Genomic DNA, 11,963 nt, shown 5'->3' with positions numbered 1-11,963 from the left:
CTGATTCAGTAGCTTCTGCGCAGACGCGACATCCTGACAATCTACTGTGCCACGATCTCCCAAATTTCACTGAAGAGTTCTTTGTAGACGAGGTTTCCAGCCTGGCTAGGAGCAGACTGTTTTCCAGTCACTTCTGCAGCTCTGGTGTGGAATATATTCCCAGGTCCCATACAGTCTTTTAGTAAATGCTGGCTGATGGTGAATAGCTCATGGCATTTCAAATTATATTATTTTCTAAAGAGTAACTCCTTTGCTCTCATCCCTCTGGGGATCAGGCTAAAAGACCTGTACTAGATGCAGTGACAGGAAAACCACAGTAAGGTTAACTGTTAAAAAGAAAGCTTGTTGAGTTTCGTAAGTTTCGTCCTTAATGTTTTCATTTTCTTATAACATAACCTTGATCTTGTGCAGTATGGTCCAAATTAAAAATGAAAAACAAAGGTATTGTTCCTTAATGCTCACTCAGAACTCATGTTTATAAAATTCTCCCATGCAGGATTTTCCTTTTTCTTCTTTCTTTTTCTTTTGCTTATTCTACCACCTTGTGTTTGGTTTTGAAACTACAATTTTCCATCCATATACCTATGTGCAAAATCCTTTATAGGATGTCCTATGTAACTTAGAAAAATTCAGGATGCTTTAAAAGTGAACTTCAGAAATATCACGTGCTGATAATTCAGCCTTTGCAACTTCAACAATAGCTGAGTAGAAAGGAAGGAATAGAGGCCTCTGAACAACCAATAACAGAGAACCTTTGTGGAGCTTTTGCTGTATACCAGGCACTGTTCTGAGTGGATTACAAACATTACCCTCAAAAAACAAATGAGAGCAAGAATGCGAAAAACTGGAACCCTTGTATACTGTGGTGAGAATGTAAAATGGTATCACTTCTATGGAAAAATTAAAGGTAAAATTGATCCAGCAATTCCACTTTGGGGCATACTTCCAAAAGAATGGAAAGCTGGACCTAGAAGAGATATTTGCTCATGTTCATTAAAGCATTATTCACAAGAGTCGAGGTGGAAGAGCAACCCAAAGGTCGATGGATGAGTGGGCAAAACGTGGAATAAACACACAATGGAATATTATGCAGCCTTAAATAGAAAGGAACTTTTGGCACATGCTACAACATGAATTAACCTCGAATACATTATGTTAAGTGAAAAAAGCCAAACAGCAAAGGACAAATATTGTATGATTCCACTTACATGAGATGCCTAAAGACAAAAAGCAGAATGAGTGTTCGCTTGGGCAGCACATATACTAAAATTGGAACGATACGAAGATTAGCATGGCCCCTGCACAAGGATGACACGCAAATTCGTTAAGTGTTCTATATATAAAAACAAAAACAAAAACAAAAACAGCAGAATGAAGATGGGGGTGGAAGTGGGGAGTAGAATAATTGGAGTTGTCCTTTAGTGGGGACAGAATTTAAATTTGGGCAAATGAAAAGGTTATGGAGGTGTGGTTGCACAAATGTAAATACAGGATGGGGCAAAGTAGGTTTATGGTTGTTCGTATGGAAAATAATACAATAATCAATAAATAATAATACAAGAATAAACTGTTTCACATCCTCACAACTGTAAACACACTTTTGCCCCACCCTGTATACATAATGCGGTTGAATTGTGCTCTTGAGTGTTATAACCCAGTAATTCTCCATCTGCTAGAAGAAGGAACCTCTCCTGGGTTCCTTGCACCTGAGTTGTTTTTGCAAAAATTCTTGAAGAGGAAGGTATGCATCAGCCATGACCATGAGCTTAACTAATCAGGAGATGCCAGACAGGGCGGTGAGACATTCAAGGCTAGGGTCTAGTAAATGTTAAGAAATATAAAATAAACAACTGTACAGTTACTAACTGCTGATATCTGCTGCTGTACACGTAGCTTGCTTGCTCTGCTAAACTCCTGAATAACCCCTGTCCTATATAAGCAGCCCTCCCCCTGAGCTCGGGGCTGCAGTTCTCCTCTGTGTAGGTTGGCTGCAGTCCCTGCACAGGTAATAAAGCTCCTAATATTCAAAATTACTTGATGTCTGAGTGAGGATGACTCTCCTGGGTTACAACATTGAGAATGATTAAAATGGTATATTTTATGTTATTTATATTTTACCACAATTAAAAAAAATAATATAAAACATCATTCATGTGCAGACTCAAGACTTTTTACTGGTGGGGCTACCAGCCTTCCGTTTTGATACCTGTGCTAATAAAAGCTACATATGTCCAAAAAGAAGTTAAAAACAAACAAACGAGGTAGTTTGGTAAACTAAAGACGGAAACACAGTCTTTGCTACTCCTTAAGGAAGAGGTGAAGCCGTCGTCTTCTCCGCTCGTCTCTGGGCTGGCTTGGTGGCTTCCTTGCCCAGCAGAATGTGACAGAAGTAAGTTCTGGGGCTTCCAAGGCTGGATCCTAAGTCTCCTGTAGCTTCCCCCGGTTCCTGAGTGCTTCCTACCGGAACCCAAGCGCTTGGCTGTGAGAAACGCAAACCAAAAGGAGGGGTCTCCCGTAGGCATTGGATACAGAGCGGCGGAGGAGCTCCTAAGGGGGCTTCCAGCCCGAATTGCCATCAGTGCAACATCCATTTGAAGCTGAAATTAGCTCCAGTCTCTGCTGACCTCTGACTGAAACAGCCCAGCGGAGCCGAGTCGACGCACAGAATCACATCCAATTGCGTGAAGCCGCTCGATTCTGCGGTGCTGGTTACGGAAGTGCCATAATCATGTTCACTTTCACCGAACACACCTGAGACTTACAGGTGACGCGCTCGACTGTGGTCTCTCCGCCTGTAAGTGGAGGAACTCACCCTTGACCCACCTGTTCTGGCTCTAAACCCTGCAAGGCTGACCAGGAACTTCCGGTCCTCAGTCACAACAGCTGCGATCGCCAGAGTCCCGACTATTCCCCGGGTCGGACTCCAGGCGCTTCTGCTTGGAGACGCGGTCACGAGGCCAACCCTGTTCCTCAAACGCCACTCTCAACATGGCTGCGATGCACCGACGCCTGTGTCCCACACCCAACATGGACACAGCGTGCGCGCCCAGCCCCGGATGACAACATTCCGGAAATGCCCGAGCGGCGCCGGAAGCGGAAGTGCCGCGGCGGTGGGGGCCGCGGGAAGCGTCGGTCGCGATTCTCCCTCCCTCCCTCCCAACCCCAGTAACAGACGGAGGGCCCGCGGAGGTGAGGCGGCGGCCGGGGGCCGGCGGGCGGGAGGCGGGCCGCAGAGCCGGGGGCGCGTGTGGCGGGATGCAGGCGGCCAGATGGGGGCTCCTGGGCTCCCGACCGCCTGGCTGTCTGTCTCGGGCCCCTTTCCGGCCTGTAGCTCTCGGGAAAGCTGGGGTTGGGTTTGTGGTTCTTGGCCTTCTAGGCCCTGATTGTGGGGTTTGTCTCCTTGTCTCAACCTGGCCCCATATACCAGCATACAGAACACTCTCTTGGTATCTCTTTTTTGAACACAATGGGGGTTGTTGGCCTGGACAAGTTGGGAAGCCCCATTCCATTCCAGGCGTCACGAATTCCACAATGGTAAGTCAGTGTTGAAGGCAGTAAATTGAAGAAGGCCCGTAGTCAGCCTACGGAGGGGATGTCCCTGAGCAGGACCCAACCAGGACTACATCCTGGAGAGGCGGCCCCATGTTCTAGGCTTACCTCGACCACCGACTTTGCAGGTCCATCACCCTTTGTGTAAAGTGAATGTGTTGGATGCCTCTGATGTCTCTCCTCGCTCAGGAAGTCGGATTCCCAACTCCATTTCAAAGAATCTTTCCTTGAAGACAGACCTGAAAAGCGTGTCTTTCCTGCATCCCACCTAGCCAGGAGGTCAAGAATTAAGAGATGTCTACCGTTTTTATTCCAGACACCAAGCTGGCCAAGGGCAACTGGGCACGTAGGAAGGTTCCTGTGCTGCTTGTGCAGTGGGAATCTCTGCCCTGAAGACTTTGTTTCATAAACCAATACCAGCAGTGTAAAACACACCAATGTGAGAAATAAGAGACATTGTTTATTTGTGTTAAAAACTCGCTGTTAACTTGATGGTTCACTTTGGGCAAATCCCTTTCTTCCTCTGGACTTGAGATTTCTCATCTGGCAAAGGAAGGTGTTGGATTAGGTTCTTATTTCCCTTTCCCATATTCCCAGCACAACTGAAGAATGAATAATGGTTCTATAAGACCACGATTTTCTGGGGGAGGGAAAAGGTGGGGTTTGCAAGGTACATAATATGTAGCCATATAGATTGAAAAATCTGTGCTTGTAATTTTTAACTTTCACTTTTTAGAATTACTGGTTTCGGTGATTTCTTAGGCTCTCTTTAAAATGTAGAATGCTGTGATTCTTATGTCCTCATTAGTTGAAGAATATAGATTTTTGTGTGTGTGTTTGTTTAAATGACTCTGTGCCGGGAAGTACGCACTTTATCTTTAGTAAAAAAAAAAGATCCTAAGGTATAGAATAGGAGAAAAAGGAAATAATGTATTTCAATAAGGTAAAATGACATAAGGAAATAAAACTGTATTTGAACTAGAGTTGAAGACCGAATCCTTAATTTAGCAGTGATATTTTCTGACTTAAGGCTTAGGACAAACCAGCTTACCTCTCTGGGCCTCACTTTGCTTATGTGGATAATGAAGAGTTGGACTGGATGATTCTTGACCCTTTTCTTCACTATAATTCTGGCATTTTGTTTGTGTTTTGTTTTTTATCTAAGTTGCTTGGTGGATGTGGTGTGACATTTCTTTAGGAAAGAGGCTGTCTTAGGTAGGAGACATCAAAGATCTTTGATGTGAGAAATGAGGCCAAATTAAGTGACATGCAAGATTACTTTGACATGAGTAAGCTGAAGCCCATAGAAACTAAAGAAAGGCATTAGAAACTTGAAGGGCAGGGAAGCCTATGACCAGATAGGATGATGAGGACACTGGGAAGTTTTAAATGGGAGAAGGTATTTTTGATGAGGATAATGAAAAGTAATTTAAGATATAATAATTGAGCCCAGCTGGTGTGACTCAGTGGATTGAGCGGCATCCCATTGACTGAGAGGTCCTGGTTAGATTCCTGGTCCCAGTACATGCCAGGGTTTCTTTCTTGATCCCCAGTAGGGGGTGTGCAGGAGGCAGCTGATCAATGTTTCTTTCTGACATTGATGTTTCTGTCCCTTCCTCTCTCTCCAAAAATAAAAAATTAATAAAAACATATTTAAAAATATATATAATCATTGAAATGACTGAATTATAAGATCTATCTCCACTGGCGGTAAAATCTGTCTCCACTCTGAGACCGAGCTTCATGGGGAGAAAGACTGTCACCACCTAGCACTTAGTAGGCAGTAAATAAATAATTGTGTGAAGGAATAGATTACTTAAATGATGGATAAATGGTGGATGGATAGATAGTAGTAGTCAAGAAAATGAGTTTCTACAGAAAATTGTTATTAATTAGATACAAAATGGAAAATCGATACATAATTGTGAATGTTTTATAAAAGAAGAGGTCCCTAAGTTTTCTGGTTAGTTGTAAGGTGTTTATCTCTGCCCTAGACAGTATGTAGTAGGAGACAAACACATATCCTGGAGGCTCTGGTGTGATCTGAGGAAGAGAGTAATTAGAATAATTTAGGGATAGAGGAGAATGTTGACAAGATGGAACAGATATAGGAAGATTTTTAGTTGTGACCTTTAGGAAGTAAAGGAGTGAATTCATGTAGATCTTTTATGGGTATCAGCAATTGTCAGAATTGTGAACAATAAGTGTTAAAACCTCTATAATGTAAATAGAAGGTTAAAAGGAAAATAACTTGCTTTTGTAAGCAAGGAAGTGCTGGTGCTCTGTTACAAAAAGTGAAGAAAGCCTTGAGGGCTAAGAATTAAAAGCTGGGATAAATTTGGGAGCAACCAGAAAGAATTGAATTAGTAGAGGATAGTGTAGTTTTGCTTGGGATGGGAGGAGCTTTGAATTGGAAGGTTGGAAGAAGAGTATGCATGCCTTAGAGAAATTGTGTAATGAAAGGACCCTAGTTTAAAGAATACTCACAAATAACACAGGCTTACTACTTAGAAAGTACTTGGGCCTCCAGGACAGAAGTGATGCTTCCTGTGGCTCAGATCTGCTAAACAGACAGCTACTGAATGACTGTAGGATACCCAGGGCTGTTGTAGGCTATTGTAATGGAGCCTAAATTAGATGGACCACAAACCCTAATGTGGAAGGAGGGTGCAGTCAGCAGCAGTTCTATCAGAGCATCCAGAAGCCCATCTCCAGGCATTGGGGCATATCTCTAGAATGCAGGGAGACAGCCGAGGTGCAGAGGACTGACTTGATGATAGGGTGTATAGTGTGGTTTGGGGAGTCTGAATCCCATCCTGAGCTCTGACAATATATGCCCTTGGGCAAGTGACTTATCCTCTCTGGTACTATTCCTTTACCTGAAAATTGAGACTACCAATCTTGGATAGGGACCTCTGGATGAACTTTGATGTGTTTGTGAAGCCCTTGAAATTGTATTTATGTAATCCAGCATACGCAAATCTGAGTATGTTTGGTCTTCCTCTTGGGGAGAAGATGTGTAGCTTTCATCATAGTCTCAGATGGGTTTGTGGCCCAGAAAAAAATGAAAAACTCTGTGACTAGGTTGTCTCTGAAGGCTCCTTCAACTTTTAACATTCTGGGACTCTATAAAATTCTATCACAGTGACATTTCTTTGAGGTTTAGAGTCTAAGCCCCCAGAACTTGCTAACCCTAAAAAGAAGACCTAGTGTTACAAACTATAGTCTTCACATATTTATACGCACCTCTCCCTTCCCCTCCCTGACTCCTCTGCAGGCCAACTCCAATGCATTGTCTTTATGTACTGTTGCTAACTGGAATTTCTCTCCTTCTTTCCCTTTTAACCTACTGCTGCTTTGGACTTTTCTTACTGTGATAATATTTTGGAGATAAGGGTAGGAAGAAACGAAGACATAGAAGGCCAGTCATGGCAGTTTTCTATTCTCACTTGCTTTTATCCCTCCTCCCACTGATTTAAAAAACAGTTAAGAGAGAGTGTGCATGTACAAGAGAGACACCATCATCACTCAGGGCTTTGCGTGCCTTGCATGGTGTTTTCTTCTCATACAGGGATGCCAGGCCTGTATTACTCAGTGCCTGGGATGAAATGCTTAGCATGGCCTAGCTGGAATTTCACGTAAACGAAGAGGAAGCCAATTTTAGTTGAAACAGTTTTGGTGTCTTTTTAGTTTGAATGGTGGCAAAGGAAGATAAATGAGTCCTTCAATGTAAGGGAAAATAAATTAGCCTTTAATGAGGAAGCTTTTTATCTCCTGAACATTTCCAGTGGCACCTACTTGGACTGGAAAAGACTAATGGGTTTCTCGTCTATAGTCCTGACCTGTTAAGCCCCTGGGTGAAAGATGGAGTTGTTATCTTTGGCCCCAGTGTTCATCTCTACAGGTCCCTTACCAACCAAAGGCTTAGAGTAAGGGGGAGGTCATTACCACTCCTGCTGCCAGCTAGGTAGCTTGCATGACCAAGTCTTTGATTCTAGACACGATAAGGGAAATACATATACAATTTAACCTAAAATTTTGTTAGTTCTACTATTTTAGGCCCTTTAGTGTAGTGTCAGTGCATACTGTAGGTATGGATTTTTGTGGGCTTGCTGGAGGCCTAACATCTGTATGATGTTGTGAGTAAATATTTCTCTGAGTTTCACACAAGTCAACTTTTATAAACTCAGTGATATTTAAGGTATAGTCTATTTTGGTTTAAAAATTCAAATATAGGTTGTGCACTTGGGCTACTAAATCTGACTCACACAAAACCTCAGCACTGCAAAATATAAAGAGACAGTAAAAGGTGGGAACATAGATGAGGGGGTAAATATTAAGTGGGGTTGATTTGTTGAAGAAAAATAAAGGAGAAAGGCTAAGAAAGATTTTTACTTAAGGGGTAAAAAGTCAACATGGTATCAGTAAACGGAGTTGTGAAGATTTTTTTAAAAATTTTTATTTATTGAGTTTTGAGAGAGAGAGAGACACACACACACAGCAGTTTATTGTTCCACTTATTTATGCATTCATTGATTGCTTCTTTTATGTGCCCTGACCCAGAATCTCTGCAGCCTTGGCTTATAGGGATGATGCTCTAATCAACTGAGTTACTTGGCCAGGGCAGAGTTGTGGAGATTCTTAAAGGTGAAACATGTTAGAACACGATAACTAGAGAATTAACCCATGGTTGGATGGCTATGTACTAGTTAATAGTCTTGTTGAGTCATTTACATGCTGCAGGGTAGCTGTTTGTGATGTGTCCTTATTGGAGTAACATCTAATTGCATCTTTGCCACGGTTATAGGCTTGCTGAGGTCGCTAAGGGCTGTGCGGTAGCAAATAGGAGCATGAAATGGTTCTTAGCTGCCTTGGAGCTACTGGGTGCATATGGAGTAATGGAAAGACTGCTGGATATTCATCCATGAGACATTTGAGGATCTATTATGAGCAAGGACTTGTTATCACCTAGAGGCAGGAGGTTGAGTTTCTTTTCCTTTTCCTGGCAGAGACATCATAAATAAAATACTACACAAGTTGCCATGGTAGAGGCTCCCAGGAAACTCAAAAGAAGGGGTGAGTAGGAGAAGTTTTCACACAGGACTTAACATTTAAACTAGATTTAGAAGGCAGATTTTTTAAAAAAATTAGTGGTTTTCTAGGCAAAAAAACAACAATAATAATGAAAGAGGACATTCCTGTCAGAGTTAATAGCTTATTAGAGATGAAAGATCAGTGTTTGTTTGGGGAAACCAAGGATGTTGGTATGGCTGCAGTGAATGTCCTGAGGAGCAAATGATAGGATTGAAAGGAGAGATTGGAAAGGTGGCTTGAGACCAGATTGGAAAGATTTTATCTTAGAACTAAGATTCCTTGCAGGCTGGTTTTGGTCATTGTTTTTAAGAACTCTACATGGCCAACCTGAAATTTTCAAATGATGGAGAGGAATATGAAAAGTAAAAGTCTCTTTCATATTTTCCTAAACCTCTGTTCTCACTCCCCAGCGGTAACCACTGTTAATATTTTATCATGGATCCTTCCAAAAATGTCCCATGCAAACACAAACATATTTGTCTTTTTTTTTTTTTAATGCAAATTTAACATCTTGCTCTTTTCACGTGGACTGCAATCAAAGGAATGTTGTAAAAAGATAATTCTAGCTTCAGTGTGGAGTATGATATGGTAAACATTTATTCAGCAAATTACGTACTGTAGGCCTACTGTGTGGCAGGCTTTGTTCCAGGCCCAGGCGATACAGTGGTGGCCATCATTTAGAAAGCCATTGCAACAGTCCAGGTGAGAGCTGATAGAGGCCTGAAAGCCTGTGGGGTTTAGTGCAAGAGCACTATTGTAAAATTGATGAAAATATCCAATCAAGTGACTGTGGGAAGTGAGAGGTCTTTCTATAACTTTGAAGAAATGGATGCTTGGTGAAATTGAGTGAGTTAGCTAGGAAGGCAGAGTACAAATTAAAATCCAGGACTCCAAGTTCTTTGGATTTTTGCTCATTCTAGATAATTCAGTTTTATATTCTGTCTTGCTCTTCAGAAAGTTGTGTTCTGTGCTTTTTGTGTAATATTTTTATTAATTTGAATGTGGTCTGTACCATTGTAATTACCTTTGTCTGTCTGTATTTAAAAATAAATGCTGTTTTACCTAGGTTTTATAGGGATAATTTCTGCATCTGGTTTGCTGCTTTAGTCTCCTGTTCTCTGCTTGCTTTCAGGTACTTTGAACTCAAGTAACCAAGAGGGGAGATTTGCTCTTTGATAACGCAGCAATGGGTCCTCGAAAGAAAAGTGTTAAAACATGTCTCATGAATAATGAGATCCCTGAGGAAACGGTATCGGATGAAACAAAGGACTATATGAATCAACTTTCACATGAAGTGCTTTGCCATATTTTTAGGTAAGATTATTTCTTTTGTTGCAGAAAGTTCTATTGGACAGCCATTCTCTAGACCGTGTTAATATTCCAGGCTTCTTGGAGTTCTTATTGACTAAAGGATTTGTTGACTTTTGTTATTACAGTACTGTGTGTACATTTGGCAGTGTTTCTGACTTTTTTGACTATACCCAACAGTGAGAAGCACATTTTTGCTCAGTATGCCAATATATGTAAGTGATTGAAACAAAAGTTGTGTGAAATTCTTGTCATTACCATATTCAGTGCACACGTGACAGTTGTTTTGTGATGAACTTTTTTCAAAATCTTTTATTTTAAATTATATTTTATTCAAACTGCATTATAACAATAGTTAAAGAAACCAAACCGAACAAAAAAACCCACAACAACAGAAACCTGCTCTCTTCCTTCAGATATTATCCAATCAATAAACAAATCCTAATATACTTTTTCTCTGGAGTTGGAAACCTGAGTTTGATCCCGAGTCTCATTTAGCTGTGGACCAAGGGTAGATATACAGATGTTATAATAAGAATTCAGTGAGATAATGCTTTTCAAGCACTTCACACACTGCATGGCTTAAATGCTTGATGTTAATGGTTATGCTTGTGTTCTGCCTTTTTTCATATTGCTACATGGTCTTCATAATGATCATTCTAGTCACTGTGTTCTGTTCCTATGACATGGTAATTCCCCTATCCCTCGTGTACTGGCATCAGGATGGTTTCTAGTTTCTCTCTCATGCAATTACAATAACCTTTTCTAAGCATCTGGATTTTCAGTTATTTTCGATTATTTACTAGGGGAAATTTCCACATGAAGTCCTTAGAAATGTGTTGAATTTTAAAAATTAGAAAATATTTATAGGTTAAGAAGTTTTTAAAAAGCAGCAGAGTTACTTTAGGGAACTATGGACACTTTATTTTTCTTTTCTAATATAAATATGTACTAGTCTTTATCTTCCTCAGTTTGTTATTCTGTGACATGGTATAGTTTTTATAACTTTAGTTCTGTCTGGGAAAAGAGGCCCAATTAAAATAACAGATTTTTTTTAGCATAACAAAATGATACTAAAGTTCATCTTACAGAAAAATGTCTGCTAGAATAGCCAAGTTTTTTTTGGAAAAAGAGTCTAACCATACCAGATATTCAAATACATTTTAAAATATATAATAATTAAAGATTTGGAATTGGAGGAGATATCCAGACAGTTGGGTAAAACAGACAAACTCCATATGTAGGCTTTATATGTAGATTCGAATATAAGTGGGGATCTAGTTTATGAACTTGGTATTCACCTCAATAAGGAAAAGCAATGTGGGTTATTCAGTGATGATGTCACAACCTGAAAACCATTTCAAGAAAATAATAAAAGCTTGTTCTTATCTCAGATCTGACAGCTGAATTCTAAATGTCAATAAAATAATAAAACTATTAAAATTCCAGAAGAAATCATAAAGTTGTTTCTAGGCATATGTGTTAGACATTTGTGAATGATGAGAGGACTTACTATGAACAAATTGGACTACATTTTAAATTGAAAGTGGATCAAATAACATTTTGCAGTTCAAACAATTATCAGTTGGAAGGGTTAGAGTCAAGCAGAAGGATGTTACTCTGGTTCTAATGCAAAAAACATGCAGCAGATTGGCAGACTATCAAGGACTGTGAACTAAGCTGAATACTTGAATTTGTATGAGCTGTTTATTCTATAAAAAGTTTATTTTTAGACTTCTGAAGTTTTTATCTGAGGACCCATGTTTTAGTAGTTTTCTGATAACTACTTAGCATATTTTCATGAAACAAGAAAAAAATGTAGCTTCCTGAAAAGAAACCTAATCTTTGCTGTGTGTGCCATATTAAGCGTGTCTTCTCTAAAATGTACTTGATCTGCCTTTTGAACTCCAGCCCACTGACTATATATCTATGAAGAAAAAATAACATTTCTTTTTCTGAGGGCAAATGTAAGATAAACTTCATGTGGTTACTGATCTATTTCTATTTAAAGG

General features: G+C 40.2%; 1 protein-coding gene and 1 non-coding gene across 12 annotated transcripts in view; both read left to right on the top strand.

The window, feature by feature from the left end:
* The first annotated feature begins 1,239 nt into the window (after positions 1-1,239).
* Positions 1,240-1,343, top strand: LOC118616600. The gene has a single exon (XR_004956596.1). It is a non-coding gene; the product is annotated as a U6 spliceosomal RNA (small nuclear RNA).
* Positions 1,344-2,118: 775 nt separating this feature from the next.
* The window catches only part of FBXO38 (F-box protein 38), a 50,395-nt gene continuing 40,550 nt past the window's right edge, over positions 2,119-11,963 (top strand). For 2 of the 11 annotated variants that reach the window (XM_036241750.1, XM_036241751.1), the window contains exons 1-3: positions 3,303-3,534; positions 3,678-3,988; positions 9,776-9,957. In XM_036241750.1, coding sequence (XP_036097643.1) covers positions 9,830-9,957 — 128 coding nt within the window. In that variant the 5' untranslated portion in view covers positions 3,303-3,534; positions 3,678-3,988; positions 9,776-9,829. Of the gene's footprint in view, positions 2,390-3,077; positions 3,190-3,301; positions 3,535-3,591; positions 3,989-8,413; positions 8,626-9,775; positions 9,958-11,963 lie in introns of those variants that run through there. The other 9 variants (XM_036241743.1, XM_036241753.1, XM_036241749.1 and 6 more) reach the window with 9 other exon arrangements.

Source organism: Molossus molossus, unplaced genomic scaffold (genome assembly GCF_014108415.1).
Source record: "Molossus molossus isolate mMolMol1 unplaced genomic scaffold, mMolMol1.p scaffold_m16_p_4, whole genome shotgun sequence".
Lineage (NCBI taxonomy): Eukaryota > Metazoa > Chordata > Mammalia > Chiroptera > Molossidae > Molossus > Molossus molossus.
This window is presented reverse-complemented; position numbering and strand designations above follow the sequence as displayed.